The 24,386-nt window shown below is 40.4% G+C and overlaps 1 protein-coding gene across 1 annotated transcript in view; it reads left to right on the top strand.

Annotated features, from left to right (window-relative positions):
* The window catches only part of LOC115106389 (glutamate receptor ionotropic, delta-1-like), a 159,072-nt gene that overhangs the window by 119,538 nt on the left and 15,148 nt on the right, over positions 1-24,386 (top strand). Inside the window, exons 6-9 of the mRNA XM_029629070.2 lie at positions 4,212-4,313; positions 4,502-4,699; positions 4,865-5,201; positions 7,928-8,066. Of these exons, the coding sequence (XP_029484930.2) occupies positions 4,212-4,313; positions 4,502-4,699; positions 4,865-5,201; positions 7,928-8,066 (776 nt within the window). The remainder of the gene's footprint in view (positions 1-4,211; positions 4,314-4,501; positions 4,700-4,864; positions 5,202-7,927; positions 8,067-24,386) is intronic.

Raw genomic sequence — 24,386 nt, 5'->3', positions numbered from 1 at the left:
ATTAGTCTCTAATGATATTGTGTGTTTTTTCTTGATGAGTTGAGCTAGGTCTGAACATTGTGACCAGGATTGGCTTGTGGTACTTTAGAATTAAATGAAAGCCCAATAATTAGTTTAAATTCACCATAATACATGTGATATTCAATGTCCCTGATCAATTCAAATTTAAATCTGCAATCATTTGCATTTGCGCTAATGAGGAAGAAATAAACAACGCATTTAGGCCACGTCTATTGATGGTAGCAGTATTGTTATTTTTCCTCCCCCGCCTGCATTTAAACGAACAAAGAACCACCAGGCGTTCTAATCATTTAAATCCTTGCCATACACTAATTACTTAGTTAGAGATGGTTTTCTTTGAACTGTCTCTAGAGAAAAAACTTTCTGTGGAGATTCAAACATCAGAGGCAGACAGTCTAATAATGACATACACAGGAGAGGATTCACCAACAGAATATTTGTATTCTTTTACTGGGGGTTTTCCGAGGATGCGGAGAGCAGAGTTGATGTTGCTTTTTAAGCTCCATGCGTTTTACAGCTCGAAATGAAGGCCCGCTGACTGATTTCCTGCTGCATTGTTAGAGAAGGATTGAGCTACATTGTACCTGATGCTAACTTAAGCAGCGCTGCCATGTGGCTAAGGGAGGCATTTAATCATTCACTATAGGTTAGCCTCTTGTAAACAAACATGATATAACCAACACTGACAAAGCCTGTCTATTTCCATTAACCATTACTAAGACATTTAGTGATTTTATTTCTTCAAGAATGACAAATATATTCCTAATTCCCCCTAGCATGTTATTAAATCATTATCGAATCATGTACATTAATCCAGGCAACTACCTGCTCTGTCATCGCTGTAATCCATCAAAACATCAATGTCATTTTGATCGCCCGTGAAACATTTGCCAGCAGGCATGAGTGTGATACATTGACATGCAATACAGCTGTCCTGACAGATAGTCACACCAGTACCCTCTCAGCCTCGAGCAGTTTTTAGATCATCTCTGTGAAAGGACATGTATTGGGGACGGACACAGCAGGTGTCAAGCGGTGGCATTTAGCTCCCCCACCCACTCAAAGCAACGCCACAGTTGACTGAGAGGCCTGACATTTTTACAAAGGGAAGAGGGATGCACGGAAGCGCATGACTGACGACGCGTTGACCCACCATTGATCCATCCACCTTGAGGACAGGATGCTGTACAGACACAGATTTGTCTGGCCTGACTGCTGCTCAGAAAGATCCTTCCCTGTGGCCTAGGGGTGGTCTAGCGGTCTAAGCCGCTGCCTCCGGGTCACAGCTGGAGCAGGGGTTTGAATCCGGACCGTTGCTATTTCAGCACACTCTCTCTATTGTGCCCCTCAACCTCAGTTTTATCCAATAAAATGTCACTCCTTAAAAAAAGAAAAAGAACGCTCCCATAAAGAAGGATTTTGGTCTTCCAGTAGAACAGGAAATAGCACTATCATGGCCCAACTGAATGTCAGTGGTGTGCAGTACAATGCTAGGGGTTAATTATGACGATTGGCACGCAAAAACCAAGCACAAGTGACTTTCCTCTTAAAACATGAAATTATATCCTGTCCTTTGCACATTTCTGAGATTCTATGTGCACAGAGTTCATCATGATTTCTTTTCAAACAGCTGTTAGAACCCTAGAGTCTGACACCACATCACAGGGCCACAGTAGAGTTCCCTTCCGAGGGAAAAACCAGAAGCAGCCATTCATGTGTAGATTGACATGTATCCGGGTCGATAAAGATTATAAAGTTCAACATGGTGGGTCACAATAAAAGCCATATATAAAACCCCATTGACAAGTGATCCATCATTTGATGATTGATGCCGTCTCCTTACCACCATTATTATGAGGCCTTCTTTGTTGTTAAGGCCTGACCTTGTCACTGGGGTTGGAATAAATATTGACTTTATGAAGTGAGACTGTCATGGGTTTAAAGCAATAGGCTACAGAGCCACTGATTTCTCTATGGTTCAGGACCCTGCTTTCCATAGCCATTTTTTAGCTGTTTCAGTCTACTGAGAACCATGTCTTTTTCCTTCAAGAAAACTCACTTCCTTTCGATGAATAAGTTGCAGCTTGCCATGTGACTGCAGGGCATGCATGACAGAATAAATTTGGCTTGACGCCAATAATATAATTTAAAGTGAATCACTGAAATTGTGATACACTTTAAAGGGCAGCTGATTTAATTTAAAATGTATCATTTTCCCTGTGCCTCTGGCTTAGAGGGTTAATTGATTCAATTAATAAAATAAATAAAATAATAATAATCATAGTCACAACCAGTTTCATTAGTATTGTCCACTTCCGAGTGGAGAGCTAAAACATAAAAATGTGGCCTTAACAATTCCGTAGTGCTATAGGCCCTAATGTACATAATGAAGAAATCCCTAACGATTTAGAGATCATCAAGAAGACAGCTGCTTCAGAAAAATGGTATTCTCTCTGGCCTCAGGCTGTTCATGGGGAAGCCATGTTTTTCCAGTTAGCCTTTCTTTATGGGCCTGTGAGGCTAGCTCATCCACATTCATCCTTCTGAAAATGATTACATACGGTAAGTATAGAAAGAAATCGCGGTACCCTTTACATGTAAGATGGTTACTATGATGATGATTACACACATACTGTGATGTTTTCACTGGCTGTTGATATTGATGGTAATTGATATTGTGCTGTAACATAGTTCAGTAAACATCTCTAGGGTGATGGGATGTGTACAAATGTAGGATCTTAATTTGAGCCAGTTTCCTACAGCAGGAACATAATCAAGCAACAACAGGACATTTGAATTATTATGTGGATTATATTACATGAATACAATTTTCGTAAGGGAAAATCAAGTCTGAAATGTCAAATTGGAAATGACAAACTTCAGAAGCCTTTTTAAACTTCATATACATTACACGTTTACAAGTTCTCCTGCAACAGATTGTACATCTGTAGGGTTAATATCTGAGTGTTTGTGCATTTGTATATCTCCCTATGCTTGTTTATGTTTGTATACTGCATGCCTCTTTGCATGGGAGTGCTGTAAAATAACAATTATCCTACATGGTACGTTAAATAGCATAATTATGACATTAGGCTGAAGATTATGTTGGTTATTAACTTCACACTGTTACCCGGAGTAAATTAATCTGATTTTTGAATAAGTGTGTGAAATTGTTCATAAAATGATATGAGTTTACTCAACCGTTATTGCTGGGGTGATGATGGGTCACACACACACACACACACACACACACACACACACACACACACACACACACACACACACACACACACACACACACACACACACACACACACACACACACACACACACACACACACAAACACACACACACAAACACACACACACACACACACACACACACACACACACACACACACACACACACACACACACACACACACACACACAGCCTGTGAATGGACTTCTTTATACTGTATGTAATCCCAGATAAGAGTATCTGGTATCCATGACACACATATAGAGGCGTTCTGTATAGTTTCAACTGCCAGAACGGCTTGACCAGTGAGCCCAACCCTCCCTGCTTGCATTTAATTTCAGCCAGAGGACTAGTCTACTGGCAATGCAGTCAGAAAACACATGTCATATCAAGTAATCAATGAATCAGCATGTTACATGAGCAAAGCAGATTTCAGATTTCTCACCAGTATCAAACATGGTTGCATGAGACACACACACACACACACACTATAGCGTTTGAGGAGATCAAGAGGGAAATATGTTTAATTATTATTTTTCTTTAACTTTGAACTATTCTCCTGTGCATTAGCACGGCACTGCCTCAGTCAGCTGTTACCTAGATGACTGTCATGTTCCATTCCATCTATCACCTTCACTAAACATGTAAATGGGTGGAATGAGTGATCTTCAATGCCTTTTTCATGTTCCTAAATTAATGACTCTAGAGTTTAAGAAGCTTTAAGAAGCCTTAAGTATCAGCTTTTCTTTGTTTGGAATATCGAAAGGTGACTGGTGGAGATTTTGGGGGTTCATTATGTCTGATTGGAAGCCTGAAAGATTGGTTTATTTTTGGCTAAAAACATGGTTAAACTTTTTTTTTATGAACACATTTATGAAAGTGTCTCTTTCTCTCTCTCTCTCTCTCTCTCTCTCTCTCTCTCTCTCTCTTTAAAAAAAATCTCTTTTAGCTGGCTACATGGGACTCAGTCCATGGTCTAAATGGAAGCCTGAAAGAGAGTCGCATTGAGAACGGCATGCAAGGAGTGACGGTCAAAGTAGTAACACTACTGGTAAGGAACATCTTGTTGACACTGTGAGACTCTGTTACCATCCATGTGCTGTGAATTGGAAATAGTATCCATGTTGTTCAGCTTGAAAACAACGTGTCGAACACGGCGGCTTAAAACATTACCATTGACTGCACCTGAATTCATGTTGCGATCAGCATTCCTATCTGATGTTGTGTTTGATTTTGTAGGAGGATCCATTTGTCATGGTTGCTGAAAACATCCTTGGTCAGCCTAAGCGGTACAAAGGATTCTCCATCGATGTGCTCGACGCCTTGGCCAAGATCCTGGGCTTCAAGTACGAGATCTACCAGGTGGCGGACAGCAAGTACGGCTCGCAGCTGCCCAACGGCTCCTGGAATGGAATGATCGGCGAGCTCATAAACAAGGTGAGCTGTTCTGTAATACCCGTGAAACCTACCAAACCTGCTATATTACCCCTAGGAAGAGAATGCCATTTGAGACCATTACGGTTCCCACTTGAATTCAGTCCCCGCTCATCCCTGACTGACCAGGGGACGTTAGCTATACTTATTCTCTGTCTGTCTCCACAGAGGGCTGACCTGGCCGTGTCTGCTATTACTATCACTCCGGAGCGGGAAAGCGTGGTGGACTTCAGTAAGCGCTACATGGACTACTCTGTGGGGATCCTGCTGAAGAAACCGGAGGAGAAGATCAACATCTTCTCGCTGTTCGCTCCGTTTGACCTGGCCGTGTGGGGGTGTATCGCTGCAGCCATCCCCGTGGTTGGAGTTCTCATCTTCCTGCTGAGCAGGATGCAGTCACTGAGGACCCAGAATCCTCCAGTGCCACACCAGCAGCCCGCCAACCAGGCGTCCAACTCCCTGCACAGTGCTATCTGGATAGTCTATGGAGCGTTTGTACAGCAAGGTACAGAGGACTCTCCTATATACTCATTTAGATTTTATCTAAAGCAACCCAGGCCATTTTACAGTAAAAAAAATGTATCATTTGTATGTTTCAAATATTTTATGGGAATTTATTTTCATGTGCTGGAATGTGTTTGTCGATTACATTGTAAAAATGTATGATTCATTAAAATATCCGGTGATTATTTACAAACTATTTATGATAAGATGTTGATACTTTCTAATGCTCAGATGAACAGTAAGCCGATTTAGGTAATGATAGTGATCCTATGCGTTACAATACCATCCATAAAGTTGCATGTGAAGTGGAAAAGGCCACACAGCTGTTTCTGCACCTATGTTGCTGTCTCGTACATGTCTCATGGACACGTGTGCTGTATACAGTCCATATAACATAGTGATTGCATTACAAGCTTGTTAAGCTCACAAGAGCACAGTAAAGGTGCCTTTGAATGAAGAAAATGATATGTTGGTTGGGATCCAAGACTGGCAAAGGGAAATAAATGAGTGTGTCAGCAAGTCCTGTTGAACCTCAGCTGCATCTATAATTACCTCCTGCCAGAGAGCCTGTTGAACCATTTTAAGCCTAACAGCCAAGGATTAAACATGGGGAGCCTCTGTCCTGTTAGTTCTTTGCAACTGCCCACTATTTCAAGTGGACACTTTTTTATCTGTATGGGAAAACAGTGGTCCGTCATAACACATTTTTCATTGAAAGTTATGGAACCTTTGAAGTGAATCACTCTAATCTGGATAGATTTTCTTAGTACAGCATATTGTCAACCAATTGTGTTATGGGACGGTGAACAGGCTTCAGCCCTTCAGTGATCCTTATATAACCATTTCTGTCACAGCATCTTCTATATACATCAGTGGGGGCTGGTGGGAGGGGCTATAGGAGAATGGGCTCATTCTATTATCTGGAAAGTAAGAAATTGAACGGAGTCGAGCATGTGGTTTCCATATGTTTGATGTCTTGATACCGTTCCATTTATTCCATTCAATACATTACAATGAGCCTGTCTTCCGATAACCAGCCTCAACTGAAAATGTGTCCTCCTATAGTTCTTCCCACCAGTCTCCTCTGATATACAGTGTCAGTCACAAGTTTGGACACACCTACTCAGTCAAGGTTTTTTCTTTATTTGGACTTTCTACATTTTAGAATAATAGTGAAGAAATCAAAACTATGAAATAACACATATGGAAGCATGTAGTAACCTAACAAGTGTATTTTATATTTGAGATTCTTCAAAGTAGCCAACCTTTTCCTTGATGACAGCTTTGAACACTCTTGGCATTCTCTCAACCAGATTCATGAGGTAGTCACCTGGAAGCATTGCAACTGACAGGGGTGCCCTGTTAAAAGTTAATTTGTGGAATTAGTTTCCTTCTTAATGCGCTTGAGCCAATAAATTGTGGTATATATAGGATAGCCCTATTTGGTAAAAGAACAAGTACATATTATGACAAGAACAGCTCAAATAAGCAAAGCGAAACGACAGCCCATCATTACTTTAAGACATGAAGGTGAGTCAATCTGGAAAATTTCAAGAACTTTGAAAGTTTCTTCAAGTGCCGTCGCAAAAACCATCAAGCGGTATGATGAAACTGGCTCTCATGAGGACCACCACAGTAAAGGAAGACCCAGAATTACCTCTGCTGCAGAGGATAAGTTCATTAGAATTACCAGCCTCAGAAATTGCAGCCCAAACACATCTCTATATAAACTGTTCAGACGAGACTGCGTTAATTAGGCCTTCAAGGTCGAATTGCTGCAAAGAAACCACTACTGAAGGACACCAATAATAAGAAGAGACTTGCTTGGGCCAAGAAACACGAGTAATTGACATTAGACCGGTGGAAATCTGTCCTTTGGTCTGTTAAATCCAACTTTTTGGTTCCAACCACCATGTCTTTGTGAGACGCAGGGTAGGTGACCGGATGATCTCTGCATGTGTGGTTCCCACCGTGAAGCATGGGGAGGAGGAGTGATGATGTGGGGGTGCTTTGCTGGTGACATTGTCAGTGACTTATTTATAATTATTTAGAATTCAATGCACACTTAACCATCATGGCTACCACAGCATTATGCAGCAATACACAATCTGGTTTGCGCTTAGTGGGACTATCATTTGTTTTTCAACAGGACAATGACCCAACACACCTCTAGGCTGTGTAAGGGCTATTTGACCAAGAAGGATATTGATGGAGTGCTGCATCAGATGACCTGGCCTCCACAATCACCCAACCTCAACCCAATTGAGATGGTTTGGGATGAGTTGGACCACAGAGTGAAGGAAAAGCAGCCAACAAGTGCTCAGCATATGTGGGAACTCCTTCAAGATGGTTGGAAAGCATTCCAGGTGATGCTGGTTGAGAGAATGCCAAAAGTGTACAAAGCTGTCATCAAAGCAAAAGGTGGCTACTTTGAAGAATCTAGAATCTAAAATCTAAAATCTATTTAGATTTGTTGAACACTTTTCTGGTTACTACATGATTCCATATGTGTTATTTCATAGTTATGTTGTCTTCACTATTATTCTACAATGTAGAAAATAGTAAAAAATAAAGAAAACCCTTGAATGAGTAGGGGTGTCTAAACTTTTGACTGGTACTGTACATCCACCCACTTTACCAACTTCTTGTTCATCCTCAACCCCTTGATAACTGTAGTTGCTTTCTACCCAGCCTGGATAGTGACATGTCCTTTCTCCCCCTCTATAGGAGGGGACAGCGTGGTGAGCTCTGTGGCCCTGAGGATCGTCATGGGCAGCTGGTGGCTCTTCACCCTCATCGTATGTTCCTCCTACACGGCCAACCTGGCAGCCTACCTCACCGTCTCCCGCATGGACACCACCGTACGGTAGGTTGCTCCTGCCCCTCTGACTCTGTTTTATCCCTTCCTGAATAATGGTGTCAAGGTACTGTTAACCCGGGTGAACAAGTCATGAATGACGACCCTTGGCTTACCCCGCTGTTGGACTGTCTAATGATCTGTCATCACAAGGGTAGACCAAGAAAGACCATCCAGAAGTTCACTGTCTTTTATTGTCTGCAGTAGAATATGACTGAGGTGTTCACCCCAAGTCTTGTCAGTCTGTGGTTTATACAGGGGTCACGTTTTGTGAGTGGTCAAGGTAGTATGCACTGCAGTGTGTAGGCTGCTCAGGGGAGGACGGCTCATAATAATGGCTTTAACGGGGCAAATGGAATGGCTTCAAACCATGTGTGTACATCAGATCTTCTTGAAGCCTCACAGCGGACTGATACACAACTATGGTGATATGTTGAATAATGCAAAAGATCCTCTAAAGTTTCCAATAGATTTATATGAAATATGACATTCAGGATGTACAGGATCATTATTTTAATGTCACAGCTCGACCATGCAGTACTTTTGCCATTCATCCTATCGGAACATGGGCTCCAGAGCATATTCCACAAATCTCCACAGTGTCATCCACAACATTTTAACTGAAAATGAATTGACATGTCTAATGCTTGATTGCAGCGTTCGTATTATCTAATACGGTGTCTTCCTTCTGAAGGTGATATTTCGCTACGCTGGTATGTGCCGACTGTTTGACATGCCAGACATACATCATGGCATCGTCCGGTAGAATCCATTTTGAATAATCATATGCCTACAATGCATCCCTGCTCACAGACACACACAGACACATGTATATGTACATGGAGGCATGATGTTGGATCTTTAAAGATTACCATCCCCTCTCTGTTGGCCTTCGGATCTGCAAATGTTATCCACCGCTTATCCCGGCACGATGCGTATTTGCTCAGGCGCTGTGGCTTTGACGTCTGATTGTATTTGATTATGCTGATGTTGTGCAAATGGTGTGTTTCAAGGTTGGAGGAGGGAGGGGATTGCAGGAAGGTCATCCAGCCTAATAAGATAGTTAGGTGAGACAACCACATATCGCAGTCGTAGTACGTACCTTTTTCCTCAATAAATAAGTTGTCAGCAAAGTCAGTGCTAGTGGGAAAAGACAAGTGGAAGGTTATTTGTGTGTGTATATGGGGGGGAGAAAATGTGTTATTTAAGATATTCTTTGAAGGGGTAGGGTTTCAGACGTTTTAAGATGATGGGCAGGGACTCTCCTGTCCTAGTGTCCGGGGGTAGTTCGTTCCACCATTGAGGTGCCAGGACAGAGAAGAGCTTTGACTGGGCTGAGTGGGAGCTGACCACCCCTTGTGGTGGGATGGCCAAGAGACCAGAGGTGTCAGAAGAGGTGTCAGAAGAGAAGAAGGGAGGAGGGATGGGGTTGAGTGGGCAGGTTGTCGGGTGTCCCACTCGGGTGGTGGTCAGTCCGGCCCAACATTTGGATAAACAGAAACCATGACATGAATTAAGAACAATATATATATTTTTTTATATATACTCAAATCACTTTGGAAAAAATTGCTTTCTTATTAACCTTCTTACCTAATGAAAACCTATAGCTGAGATAACAAAACGAGACCTTTACAATCAATATGGTTAAAATAATTGTCACGATCGCTGTCTTGAAAATGATCGGACCAAGGTGCAGCGTCGTGAGCGTACATTTTCTCTTTATTTCTTTAAATGTCGCCAACAAAACAAGAAACGACGACGACCGTGAAGCTTACTATGGCTATACAGGCCACTATAACAAAGACAACTACCCACAACTAAGGTGGCAAAACAGGCTGCCTAAGTATGATTCCCAATCAGAGACAACGATAGACAGCTGCCTCTGATTGGGAATCACACTCGGCCAAACACTCAGAAATACAAAACATAGAATGCCCACCCCACACCCTGACCTAACCAATTAGAGAAATAAAACAGCTCTCTAAGGTCAGGGCGTGACAGTAATAAAATCGTTTCATTGAAACTTAAATGAACAATTCCTAGAATTGAATGTAGGCTGCAAAAATAAATATATTTAATAGGCTAATAGACCCTACTCAAACTTTTACCAGCTGTACTGATTATAACTTTATATGTCCTTCATAGAGTTAAAAAAAATAGCGAAAGCCTACATTAATGTAATAATTATTAATTGATAATTAACAGAACCTGCTTGTACTTTTTGAAGGCTGTGTAGTCTATCCATGTTTTTGTCCTTGTCCACAATGATTCCAAAATCCTTACAAACCAGGGATTTCACTCACGCGGGACCTGTATCCACGATTTTGCATTCCCCCATCTTAACATTTCTTTTTATTTCTATGGTTACGTTAGCCATTTTTGCGTGAGCTAGGCTAGCCAGGGAAAGTCAACCTGGCTATGTATTCTCACATGGAGGGACAGAACATAAGCTCTGCACATGGACAAATTAAAATGTTTCAGCACCACACAAATAATGTTGACAGTTCCCTGCTCCACACTCTCTCACTGCGTGCGTGGCTGGTAGCCTATATGTCTGCTCCCTGCTCACATAATGGAATTCACAACACCACACGCTCCTGGGTTTTGTAAAAAATATTGTGTTGATTTCAAATGTTTCCGGCCCTCAATATAATTGTTCAAAGAACGTTTTCATTCCACCCGCAAGCTGATTTTTTTTGCGGGTCACCCACGGGGAACTGTTGGTATCAGACCCGATGGAGGACTCTAGCACGCAGTGAGTCACTCAGCCATGGAGCGGGAGGGGAGGGTCAAGCCAGCTGGGAGGAAAGGGGACAGGCTGTGTTGTGAAAAGGAAGGAGAGTAGGGTCGAGGAGGCAGAGTGAGGAGACAGGAGGGAGACGGATTTAGCAGAAGGGAGAGATGATAGGATAGAAGAGGAGGGGGTAGTGGGAAAGATAGAGAGTGAAGATTGTGATAGCGTATCTGAGTAGTGGCTGAGTGGTTACGTTTGGAGGAGAGAGGGAGAGAAAAGCAACAAAGTAGTGATCAGAGACATGTAGGGGGGTTGCAGTGACATTACCAAGCAAACATCTTCTAGTAAAGATGAGATCAAGCACATTGCCTGCCTTGTGAGTGGGAGGGGACTGGGAAAGTGTGAGGTCAAAGAACTGAAATGAAGTCCGGCATCAGGAGGTTGAAGTCGCCCAGTACGATGATTGGTGAGCCATCATCAGGAAATTAGTTTATCAAGGTGTCAAGCTCAAGCTTTTCATATCACTGCTCCTCCAATTCCCCTGCTTTTTCTTACAGCAGGTTTTTATTACGCTACATGTACCATATAATCTACTAGTATTATAGTATTATGTTTGTCACGTCAGCTTGAAAAATATATATACTGAACAAAAAAATAAATGCAACATGCAACAATAGATTTTTTTTACTGAGTTACAGTTCATATAAGGAAATCAGTCAATTGAAATAAATAAATTAGGCCCTTATCTATATATTTCACAAGACTGGGAATACAGATATGCATCTATTGGTCCCAGATATCTTTTTTTTTTTAAAGTAGGTAGTGGATCAGAAAAACAGTCCATATCTAGTTTGATCACCATTTGCCTCATGCAGCGCTACACATCTCCTTTGTATAGAGTTGATCAGGCTGTTGATTCCGGTCTTCAGAATGTTGTCCCACTCCACTTCAATTGCTGTGCGAAGTTGCTGGATATTGCCTGAAACTGGAACATGCTGTCATACAGCGCATCCTAAACAGCTCAGTGGGTGACATGTCAGGTGAGTATGCAGGCCATGGAAGATTTGGGACATTTTCAGCTTCCAAAAATTGTGTACAGATCCTTGCAATATGGGGCTGTGCATTGTCATGCTGAAACATGAGGTGATGAGGCAAATGAATGGCATGACAATGGGCCTCAGGATCTTGTCACGGTATCTCTTTGCATTCAAATTGCCATCGATAAAATGCAATTCTGTTTGTTGTCCGTAGCTTATGCCTGAACATACCATAACCCCACCGCCACCATGGGACACTCTGTTTACAACGCTGACATCAGCAAACCGCTCGCCCACACTACACGATACACGTGGTCTGCGGTTGTGAGGCCGGTTGGACGTACTGCCAAATTCTCTAAAACGATGTTGGAGAGGCGGCTTATGGTAGGGAAATGAACATTCAATTCTCTGGCAAAAGCTTTGGTGGACTTTCCTGCAGTCAGCATGTGTATTGCATGCTCTCTCAAAACTTGAGACATCTGTGGCATTGTGTTGTGTGACAACTGCACATTTTAGAGTGGCCTTTTATTGCCCAGCACAAGGTGCACCTGTGTAACAATCATGCTGTTTAATCAGTTTCTTGATTTGCCAAACCTGTCAGATGGATAGATTGTTTCGGCAAAGGGGATTTCAGCTCATGAAACATGGGACCAACACTTTACAAGTTATATTTTTATTCAGTGTAAATATTTATATATTCCACCTGCGTACCGATTGTCATAATCAAACATATCTGAAGCAGACCTTCCTGGCAGATTTCTGCCACGTTAGGAGTACGGACTGGAGTGTGCTTTTCACTAGTGTGACACAGTGTCCTTCTTGTTTATATCTGTATTCTCGGTACATTAGGTTATAGAGACAGAGCTCTAGCCATTCTGTTGATTCTGCCACTGCTTGGAGAGGTTCTTTATTTATAGCCATTCTGGATGATTCATCCCACTCCTGTTAGTGGAAACCATGGCTGAATCAGACACTGGGTGCTTTCAAATGTCTCTTTACATTTATGTCATTGGAGCGCATGGGAATGTCTGAAACTTACTCCTCAGAGTTGCATCAGATAGTAGATAGCTTTTCGCTTGGCACCGACTGGTAAGATGCTTCAGGAGGGCGGTCATGTGTGCTAGCGATGCAAAGGTCCTGGGTTTGAGCCACGGCGTGAGCCGAATCAGGAGGACGTGGCACTCGCTAAGCAAGCAGCTTGACATTCTTTACATCAGCATGGTGGTTACGTTAGCTAATGGGAATGGTAGGTAGTGGATAGGTAGTGGAAAGTACATTAGACACGTGTTTTCTATCCCATACTCCCCCTGAACCCAGAGGTCACAATGAACCTCTTTCTGAAGGGTCTCCCATCACACCATTTACAGCCAGTGCCAGGTGTTAATGGTGATGTGCATTAGCCAGTGATATCATGAGGAGCCCCCACTTATGCTCAAACACACACACAAGTGAGCACTCATGCATACCACATGCGATTGCATTGACAGTGTGTGAATTTTGTTACCTACATCATTTGAAAGGGTTTCATTTTTACTCCAAACTTTGAGTAATATACCTATCAATTCATTTACGTTTTGTTTACCATTTATTGAAATGCTGGAAATACGTGCTTGCAAGTTCTGTGAAATGGGCAGAATATTTTTTGAGAAGGTGTCAAGTGGCGGAGGCAAAAGATTAAACGAAAACGTTTTTGACATCCAAAAAACAAAACCTGGCGAGGCCTCAAAGTCATAATTATCTTTTCATCCTGATTTTTTGACATTTTTCTCTCTCTGTTCCCTCACTATCCTTGATCAGGCGATTATGTAAATCTAACCAACCTTGTTTAAACCTAATTATTGTATTCACAGACTGGGCAGCACCCAGAAAGACACTCACAATATCCACTGGGTAATTTGTTTGGCAGCCCACAGTGTATTTCTTATTCAGATTTTGAATGCATGTGTTGATAATGTGAAACATGGGGAGAGGGAGAAGGGGGAGGGCATTGATTGCTTTTATTTCCTCCATGGGGTGATATTTGGCAAACAACAAATAATTCCTGTATATGTATTCATTTATTATTACTATGACATGTGTTTGGGGTTTTTTTTTTTTGGGGGGGGGGGGGGGTTTGACCGGTATTTCTAGCATTATCCACTGGATTTGGTTATGCGTGAGTGTTTGGTGGGGGGATCGCCTAAACCAGGGGAGGCGTAGCATACAAATCTTAATTGCACAATTCCTTTGGCAAGGAATACAATTTGTAGATCAGTGATTCTACACCTCACTTTACTCAAACTGATCCTCTCCATCAGACTCAATCCCTGATCATCCGAGTTTATAAAAATGGTGCAATTAGGACAGTTAAAGGGGAGAGACTGAATCCAAACAGAAAATATACAAAATAAAACATCTGAATATCGGTTGAAAAAGAGTGCGCCAATACCCCGCTTGGACGCTCTTTGCAGACAATATATTCTTCAAAACCTGCAATTTAGCATTAGATTATAAATGGAAAGACAGAATAGACAGCCAACTGAAATAACAACAACACATGACGCTATCTCAGCAGAATGCTTCTACAGTACCGAGAAGGTTGTGGAGGATTTAATGAAAAAGTCTCCTTACAAGACAACATCAATCAACCAAAATATTTCACAAAGTATTCATAGCCCGTTCTTAACATATGGGTATATTAGACATTTGTATCTCAGAAAATATATAGGAGGAAATGTAGACTATTTTCAGAACATAAATGGCTAGCCTAACAACCCAACAACGTCTCCAATTCTGTTAGGACCGCAGTATTTGGAGAGATACGCTTCTCGACCTCCACAAAATGCAAGTAAAAGTGCATGTACTCTGAATGACATTCTGACACTATTGAATAGTTCACTGCCTTTAAATACTGTATCAGCCAGAACAACTTGAACGTCTTCACCCACCTCTCCTACAAAATATGAAGAACATAATGGTCTTGTGTGTCAGTAGATTCGCCAGTTATTATGGAAATTATTTCAGTTTTTTGGACTAGACTGTGCCCCAGTGTGTTAACCATTTACTGTGGTGGTCTAAATCAGGGTCACACAGAGTTTTTATTGATAGACTTAAACAAATCTACTTTGAAATAAATCTACTTTGAAATAAAAGTATACACCTCAAAAATGGTTATGGGCTTTAAAAAAAACACCTTTACCATGTCAGATATAGAGTGGAAATGTATTCAATCTTGAATTTGCATCCCAATACTAAACATTATACATCACAGAAGACTGAAATATTTTTTTTTTTAAATCACATAGAAACACCGGATTGTCAGCAAAAAAAATAGTTTATTATGAAAAAAATAATAATGACATTCGACCCATGATGCCGCTAGAGGAAGATTTGGTCATTTCACTGGCATTAATGAATGTGCACATTTTGGGATTGTCAACATTTTTGAGAGGGATGTTGGCACTTGCAAAACCCATATCCTTAGCATTTCTATAGCGGATGAAAATGGCTACTTTGTTTAGAAATAAGCTATATTTTCTTAGACAAAGTGCCTATTGTTCCCCATATCATGTTCATAACAATGAATAAGTTAAATATTTATGTTGATAATGTCCTTTTGAGGTAAGATGATCAAAATCTGGGAGAAAAAATAAATATATATATGTTGAGAAAGCGCCTCATCTAGAGTCGCTCATTGGCAATCACACAGAAGTATGACGTCAGTCATGTCCTTAATATGAAATGATTTATTAATATTACGGCAAGGTTACAGTCTGGAATGTTTTTTATTTCTGAAATCTGAGGTTGGAAGATGGAGGGCCTTTTGATTGTACATCAAATGTTTTCTTTAGTATCTAATAGTGAATAGAGTATGTCATCAAGCGTGTCACATCAGAGATCACTGACTGTTTGAACACTATGGTGACATGCCAATTTCCCTAGCTGCTTCTTTGAACTATATTCCAGAAAATCAAATCCAAGATGACATTTCCATCAGTTCATCTTCAATGCATTCTTGTGTTGCAAAATAAATTACTTTATTTATTCTAGTAAACACATACAGAAGATATCCAAAGTACACCCATGAACAATACTGTATATTCATGAATGTTGGAGGTAGGGTTGCAAAGGGATGGAAACTTTCCGGTAAATTTCCAGAATTTTACCCAAAGTTTTCCATGGGAAGTTAAGCCCCAGAAACATAGGAAATGTAGCTTAAATTGATCAGAAAAGTTATCTTATAACAGTGAACCCTTTTTTGTGGGATACACACAATGCAATTCTAGGTCTTGTGGCCTGTTTTGGTTAAACTATCCCCAATTCAATGGAATTGCAACCCTCTGCATGCACAGTGTGCTCTTCCATCACATGTGCAATGCACTCTTCCATCACATGTACAGCTGATTGTCAAGATCTTAGACACTAATGAGATGATATTGATCCCACACTACTACACTGTCTGAGCCAAGGACTACATGCTTTCTGGTTTTGATTACAATACTGAATATATTTTATATGGCATACATGATTTTTTTGTTAACTAGTAAATGTTCAAACCCTACGGCAAAGTGTGTTTAAATCATTTCTAACTTGTTAACATGTTCTGCTAGTTAGTTTTTGACACCATGTGGGTTTTAGCTTGCTTGAGCCTGCTAAATGAGGTGTGTTAATTCACCTGATTCCAAACTGGCACAGAGAGACAGGAAACACAGGGATAAATACACTGGGGAAAACAAGCGACACCTGGAGGGGGTGGAGACAATAACAAGGACAGGTAAAACAGATCAGGGTGTGACAAACATCAGCTGCCTCAGTTTGGTCCTTGTTTGGGAACACACATACCAAAAGCACGCAACAGGCTGACCAATATAAGAGTTGAAAAATTGGTGGCCATCCGGAGATGCGATGGATCATTGGGGATCATTCAATATTCCCTTTATTTTGGAATTCAGTGAAATGTGAAGAGTCAACTCATTTAATTAAAGTTCAATTTGTAACCAAATAGTTTTTTAAACATTTCGTTTGGATGGATTTAACCATTTGTCTCCATATGATATGGTAAATATATCCAATGCAAAAACATTTAAATGGTATTAATATTAATTTGCATATATTTCCGTTAATTCCCATATATTCCCGTTAATTCCCATATATTCCCGTTAATTCCCATATATTCCCGTTAATTCCCACGGAAAGTTTCCACTTCTGAATATTCCCCAAAATGGGAAACCATAGTTGAAGGCCTCTTCAAAAAGCCCTGAGAAACATACAGTACCTTCAGAAAGTATTCAGACCCCTTGACTTTTTCCACATTTTGTTGTGTTTTGTTGCATTTTGTTGCAGCCTGATTTTAAAATTGATGAAATTAAGATTTGTTTTTGTCACTGGCCTACACACAATACTCTAAAATGTCAAAGTGGAATCATTTTTACAAATTAACAAATAATATCGCCCTTCCGTATCTGCTGTGAAAGGTGTCAGAGCTAGAGCAGTGTTTGTCAGGCCATGAGACATCCTGAAAATCGGTCTTCTCATGATGAAAACATCTGTAGTGTCCAAACAGTTTGAAAGCAGAGACTCCCACGAACAGGATGGTGTTCTCTGTTTTGCTCTAGGACGCCCACAAGCCTCACAAGACACTTTTAGAAAATTATGGAAGTATATATGGAGATAGTTTAGTGCCTAAAATAATGGATAAATACATGTAAAAACTATTTTAAACAGCCTTCTGATCTTTCTTATATCTCTCAGATATAGGACAGACACTTCAGAACAAACGTCCTTTTCATTTTGTTGTTTCATGTAGGGAATCTGTTATTCAATGTGTTTCTTTTGGCTAATAGCATTAATGCCAAATTCAATGTTGCATCAAATACTTTTAAAATATATTTTTGTAATATGTTAAGGGGTCTTAAAATTCCAAATCAAACAGCTAAATTATCCTTGGTATGGCCATCTTAAAACAATTTCATATGTTAGCTTAGAACCCCCTCCCCCCTGCTTAGACAGGGCTTAGACTCTAGAAGGGTTAAATTAGTTCAGGAATAAGAATGTGCTTAAGTCACATAATAAGTTGCATGGACTAACTCTGTGTTCAATAATTGTGTCTAACATGATTTTTTAAATCACTACAGTACCTAATCTCCATACCCCACACAAGTAAGGTCCCTCAGTCGAGCAGTGAAATTCAAACACAGATTCAACCACAAGGACCTGGGAGGTTTTCCAGTACCTCGCAAATAATTGGTAGATGGGTAAAAAGAAGAAGCTGACATTAAATGTACACCAACTCACTATAAAGATACAGGCGTCCTTCCTAACTCAGTTGCCGGAGAGGAAGAACACTGCTCAGGGTTTTGACCATGAGGCCAAACGTGACTTTAAAACAGATGCAGAGTTTAATGGCTGTGATAGGAGAAAACTGAAGATCTAATTGACAAAATGAAAAGAAGAAAGCCTGTACAAAAACAAATATTCCAAAATATGCATCCTGTTTGCAACAAGGCACTAAAGTAATACTGCAAAAAATGTGGAATATAAAGTGTTGTTTGGGCAAATCCAATACAACACAAGAAGACAGTGAATTCTGAGTGGCAAAGTTACTGAGTGGCAGAGTTACAGTTTTGACTTAAATCTATGCGAAAATCTATGGCAAGACCTATGGCAAGACCTGAAAATGATTGTCTCGCAATGATCAACAACCAATTTAACAGAGCTTGAAGAATTTTATAATAATGGGCAAATGTTGCACAATCCAGGTGTGGAAAGCTTTGACAGACTTACCCAGAAAGACTCTTGCTGCCGAAGGTGTTTCTTCAAAGTATTAACTCAGGGGTGTGAATATTAATATAAATGAGATATTTCTGTAGTTCATTTTCAATCAACTTCTATACATTTATAAAAAAACATGTTTTCACTTTGTCATTATGGGGTATTGTGTGTAGATGGGTCAGAGAAAAATATATATTTAATCAATTTCAGGCTGTAACACAAGAAAATGTGGAAAAAATCAAGGCGTATGAATACTTTCTGAAGGAACTGTACATCTCTCTGTATTCTACACTGACAAAACCTGGGTGCTATTGCCTTCCTCTAAGCAGTCATCATGCTGCTATTATTCTCTACCACCAATTCTATGAAAAAGCACACATATTGACCATAGCATAAAAGGATGTATTGATTTGGCCAAATGAGAGCAATCAGTGATAGTGATTGGAATTGATCTCTGATCCACAGGGTTATTATGCTTTTATAACACTATCCCATATTCACAAATAACAGTACAGCTACTATCACACTGCTTTATTGAGCGATTATCTTTTTTATTTTCACTGAGCTTCAAATGACCCAGACATGAACACTGGAATAAACCAAGTAAAGTACAAGGTTCTGGATAACAGAGTAAAATCAGGAGGTGACCTTTAGCTTACAGTTTTTGTTACTTACTTCTTGAAGGTGCGTTATGGGGTGTGTGTTTCTGTCATCTGCTATTGGGCAAGGACACTAAAGTAACTTTGCCCTATCCTCCACATTGTCCCTCAATTGAGTTGGTGAAAATTAAACTGTTCTTACAGTCCTATTGAGTCCAGGGCAGTGTGAGGAAAAGATGCAGCATTTCAAGTTTCCATTGAGGTAATCTTAAATAATTTAATATTTGACCTAATGTTCTTTCCATATAATGCATACCCATTTAAATACTTTACAGTCATTCATTATATGAGACTTTAATATTTATAGTTCTGGAATACCGTAACACACATAACAGGGTTTAGTATTTAGGAAGATTCAGATTTTCAAGTAAATATCTACTCATATACAGTATACTAGCCAATAGAGACTGACAGGAAAGGTCAACGAGCATATTTCAATAGACAACCTGACATGTGCTATTAGCTTTAATTCGCTTGAATGAAGATAGTCAAATAGAAGTGTTTAATTTAAACCTATCGTGAATCCACTCACCACAAATGCTCTATTTAACACATCTAATGGTTGCCACTGAATCCCTTGAAGTGTCCGTCAGTTATGATCTACCTCAATTAAAGCTGACCAAAATGGAAACCAAGCATGTGGCTTCAACCTGTTTAGGATAGGTAGCAGTATTTTCACGTCCGGATGAAAAGCGTGCCCAAAGTAAACTGCCTGCTATTCAGGCCCAGAAGCTAGGATATGCATATAATTGGTAGATTTGGATAGAAAACACTCTAAAGTTTCTAAAACTGTTAAAATAGCTTTTATCCGCTATTGAACACAGTATTTTCCGCCTTAAATTTGATCGATTATTTACGTTTTAGGATACCTAAAGTTGGATTAGGAAAGTTGCTTGAAATGTTTGGACCAAGTTTACAGGTAACTTATTAGATCATTTGTAGTCATGTTGGGCAAGTTGGAAACGGTGTATTTCTGAACCAAACGCGCCAAATGAATGGACATTTTGGGGATATAAAGAAGGAATTTATCAAACAAAATGACCATTTGTGATGTTTCTGGGACATATTGGAATGCCAACAGAACATGATTTTCAAAGGTAAGGCATGAATTATATAGTTATTTCTGACTTTCGTGTGTACGGTGTATTTCTGAATCAAACGCGCCAAATGAATGGACATTTTGGGGATATAAAGAAGGAATTTATCAAACAAAATGACCATTTGTGATGTTTCTGGGACATATTGGAATGCCAACAGAACATGATTTTCAAAGGTAAGGCATGAATTATATCGTTATTTCTGACTTTCGTGTCACCTGCTTGGTTGAAATATGATTTTCATGTGTTTGTATGATGGGGCGCTGTCCTCATTTAATCACATGGTATGCTTTCGCCGTAAAGTTTTGGAAATCTGACATGGTGGCTGGATTAACAAGAAGTTAAGCTTTATTTTGGTGTATTGCACTTGTGATTTTATGAAAGTTAAATATTTCTAATAATTTAATTTGAATTTTGTGCTCTGCAATTTCACCGGATGTTGTCAAAACGTTCCAATAGCGGAACGTCTAGCCATAACAGGATTTAATCAGGTATGATATAGCAGCTACCAATCAAATCAAATCAAATCAAGCTTTATTTATAGAGCACATTTCAGACATGGAATGCAATGCAATGTTCTTTACAGGAAAAATAATAATAAAAACAATGAAATAAAAGCTGAAATATTTACTACACAGCAAACATAAAATAAAAACAAACTGAACAACTGAAAAGCACCCTAAGGAAAAGTAAAGTTAAAAAATGTGTTTTAAGTCTTTTAAATATGTCCACATGTTTGCCCCCCCTCAGGTTCTCTGGCAGGCTGTTCCTGAGGCTGGGGGCATAATAACTAATGGATGCCTCTCCGTGCATCTTGGTCCTAGGCTTTAGGATAATTAAAAGGCCAGTGCCAGAGGACCTGAGGGACCTACTGGGTACATAACTTAAAAACATCTGACATGTATTGGGGTGCACAATCATGGATTGATTAACAAAACAAAAAAACAATTAATTCTAAAACTCACAGGCAGCCAGTGCAGACACCTTATTAAAAGCGGTATAGTGTGTGAAATACATAACCGTTTTATTACAAATTGGCAATAATATTTTTTTTAAACCAGGGTATTGTAAGCAACAGGTGAAGGTTGCGGGCAGAGATGCACTCTAAAACCATTTCACTTTGAGCATTTTTCAGACATACAGTACAGGCAGTTTGCTAAACTGTGATTGTATGCATTGCTCACTGGGAACTTGTCATTACATAGATAGACTGCTGAGTGCTGTGGTGACTGTCCCAGAGATAGCCATGCGTCATTGCTGACATATCCTTGAACCGAAGTACAATTAATTCGCCATGCCACCAGCTTTTCATTACTCTAGAACGTTTTTAGGAAACGATGTAACAAAGAATATGATCTAAACAGTTGCCAGGCAATGAATAGCTTAATTACAGTGCCTTCGGAAAGTATTCAGACCCCTTGACCTTTTCCACATGTTGCAGCCTTGTTTTAAAATGGATTAAATTGTTGTTTTCTCTCATCAATCTACACACAATTCCCAATAATGAACAGGAAAAACAGACATTTTTTCTAATTCATATAAACTTATATAACCCCCGGACATATTACATTTACATTCGGCATCGAGTATTCTTGAGTATGTCGCTACAAGCTTGGCAAACCAGTATTTGGGGAGTTACTCCCATTCTTCTCTGCAGATCCTCTCAAGCTCTGTCAGGTTGGATGAGGAGTGTTGCTGCACAGGTATTTTCAGGGTTCAAGTCTGGGCTCTGGCTAGTCCACTCAAGGACATTCAGAGACTTGTCCCAAAGCCACCCCCGCATTGTCTTGACTGCGTGCTTAGGGTCATTGTCCTGTTGGAAGGTGAACCTTTTCCCCAGTCTGAGATCCTGAGTGCGCTGTAGCAGGTTTTCATCAAGGATCACTCAATAATTTGCTCCGTTCATCTTTGCCTTGATCCTGACTAGTGTCTCAATCCCTAACTTTGAAAAACATCCCCACAACATGATGCTGCCACAACCATAATTCACAGTACGGTTGGTGCCAGGTTTCCTCCAGACGTGACGCTTGACATTCAGGTCACAGAGTTCAATCTTGGTTTCATCAAACCAGAAAATCTTGTTGCTCATGGTCTGAGAGTCTTCAGGTGCCTTTTGGCAAATTCCGAGCGGGCTGTCATGTGCCTTTAACTGAGGAGTGGCTTCTGTCTGGCCACTCTACCATAAAGGCTTGATTGGTGGAGTGCATAGATGGTTGTCCTTCTGAAAGGTTCTCCCATCTCCACAGAGGAACTCTAGAGCTCTGTCAGAGTGACCATCGGGTTCTTGCTAACCTCCCTGACCAAGGCCCTTATACCCTGATTGCTCAGTTTGGCTGGTCGGCCAGCTCTAGGAAGAGTCTTGGTGGTTCCAAACTTCATCCATTTAAGAATGATGGAGGCCACTGTGTTCTTGGGGAACTTCAATGCTGCAGAAATATTTTGGTAGCCTTCTCCAGAGCTGTGGCTTCAATTCCTTCAACCTCATTGCTTGGTTTTTGCTCTGACATACACTGTCAACTGTGGGACCTTATATAGACAGTTGTGTGCCTTTCCAAATCATGTCCAATCAATTGAAATTAACACAGGTGGATGCAAATCAAGTTGTTGAAATACCACAAGGATGATCAATGGAAACAGGATGCACCTGAGCTCAATTTAGAGTCCCATAGCAAAGGGTCTGAATACTTATGTAACTAAGGTATTTCTGTTTTTTATTTGCAATTTGTCATTTGCAAAAAAAAAATAGCTTTGTCGTTATGGGTTATTGTGTGTAGATTGATGAGGATTTGTATTGATTTAATTCATTTTATAATAAGTCTGTAATGTAACAAAATGTGAAATAAGTCTAGGGGTCTGAATACTTTCTAAAGGCATAGTAAATCACACACTCAAATCAGACACCTTTCAAGGCATCACAATGCTTCTCACAAGGCTTTGAGTTATGTCCAATCTCCTTGCGAGCTCAGTGAATACTCCCTTTGGTTGACAAATTAATTTAGAATTGTTAGCACTCTTTTATAAAAACTGATTATGAAGTATGTTTTGACATTGCCTGTCCCCTTATAGAAAAGCAACTATAAGAAAGGTGTGGGTGTAGATTGCTCTACAGGATAATGTAAGACCCAGACCGTGTCAAAGTAACAATGTATATTACAGCAACAGGACGGCAAGCAGGCTCAGGGTCAGGTCAGGCAGAGGTCGGAAATACAGATAGGGGCAAAGGTATGTCAGGCTGGCTCAAAGTCAGGGGCAGGCAGAGTGGTCAGGCAGGCGGGTTAAGGGTCAGGACAAGCAAGGGTCAAAAACCAGGAGGGCGAGAAAAAGAGAGGCTGGGAAAAGACAAGGACAATCAGTTGACTGAGAACATGTTCTCATTTACATCAACAACCTGGGGAATAGTTACAGGGGAGAGGAATGAGCCAAATGTAAACTGGGGATTATTAGGTGACTGTGATGGTTTGAGGAACAGATTAGGAATTTAGCCAGGACACCAGGGTTAACACCCCTACGACAAGTGCCATGGGATCTTTAATGACCTCAGAGAGCCAGGACACCCGTTTAACATCCCATCCGAAAGACAGCACTGTCCCCAATCACTGCCCTGGGGCATTGGGATATTTTCTTAGACCAGAAGAAAGAGTGCCTCCTACTGGCCTTCGAACACCATCTGGTCTCCCATCGAGGGACTGACCAGGACTAACCCTGCTTAGCTTCAGAAGCAAGCCAGCAGTGGTATGCAGGGTGGTATTCTGGTGAATAAGTACACTGGGGATAATGGGGAAGATGGGTGACAACTGGAGGGGGGTGGAGACGAGCAGAAAGACGTGAAACAGATTAGGGCGTGACAGTAAGCTAATTCAAGTTCTAGACACTCCTTGATTGTTCTGTAAGTTTAGTGTTGCTCATTTCTTCATTACATAAAGCTGTTTTTCTCACTCGTTTTCAGAACTGAGCTGTGTGTAAATTGTTTGTTGCTTTTTTCTGATACACTGATCTGATCCAGCACAAAAGTGATTAATTTCTTTAAGAGTAGGTTTTGATTAAAAGTCCAA

The sequence above is a fragment of the Oncorhynchus nerka genome, linkage group LG23 (genome assembly GCF_034236695.1).
Source record: "Oncorhynchus nerka isolate Pitt River linkage group LG23, Oner_Uvic_2.0, whole genome shotgun sequence".
NCBI classification, from domain to species: domain Eukaryota; kingdom Metazoa; phylum Chordata; class Actinopteri; order Salmoniformes; family Salmonidae; genus Oncorhynchus; species Oncorhynchus nerka.
This window is presented reverse-complemented; position numbering and strand designations above follow the sequence as displayed.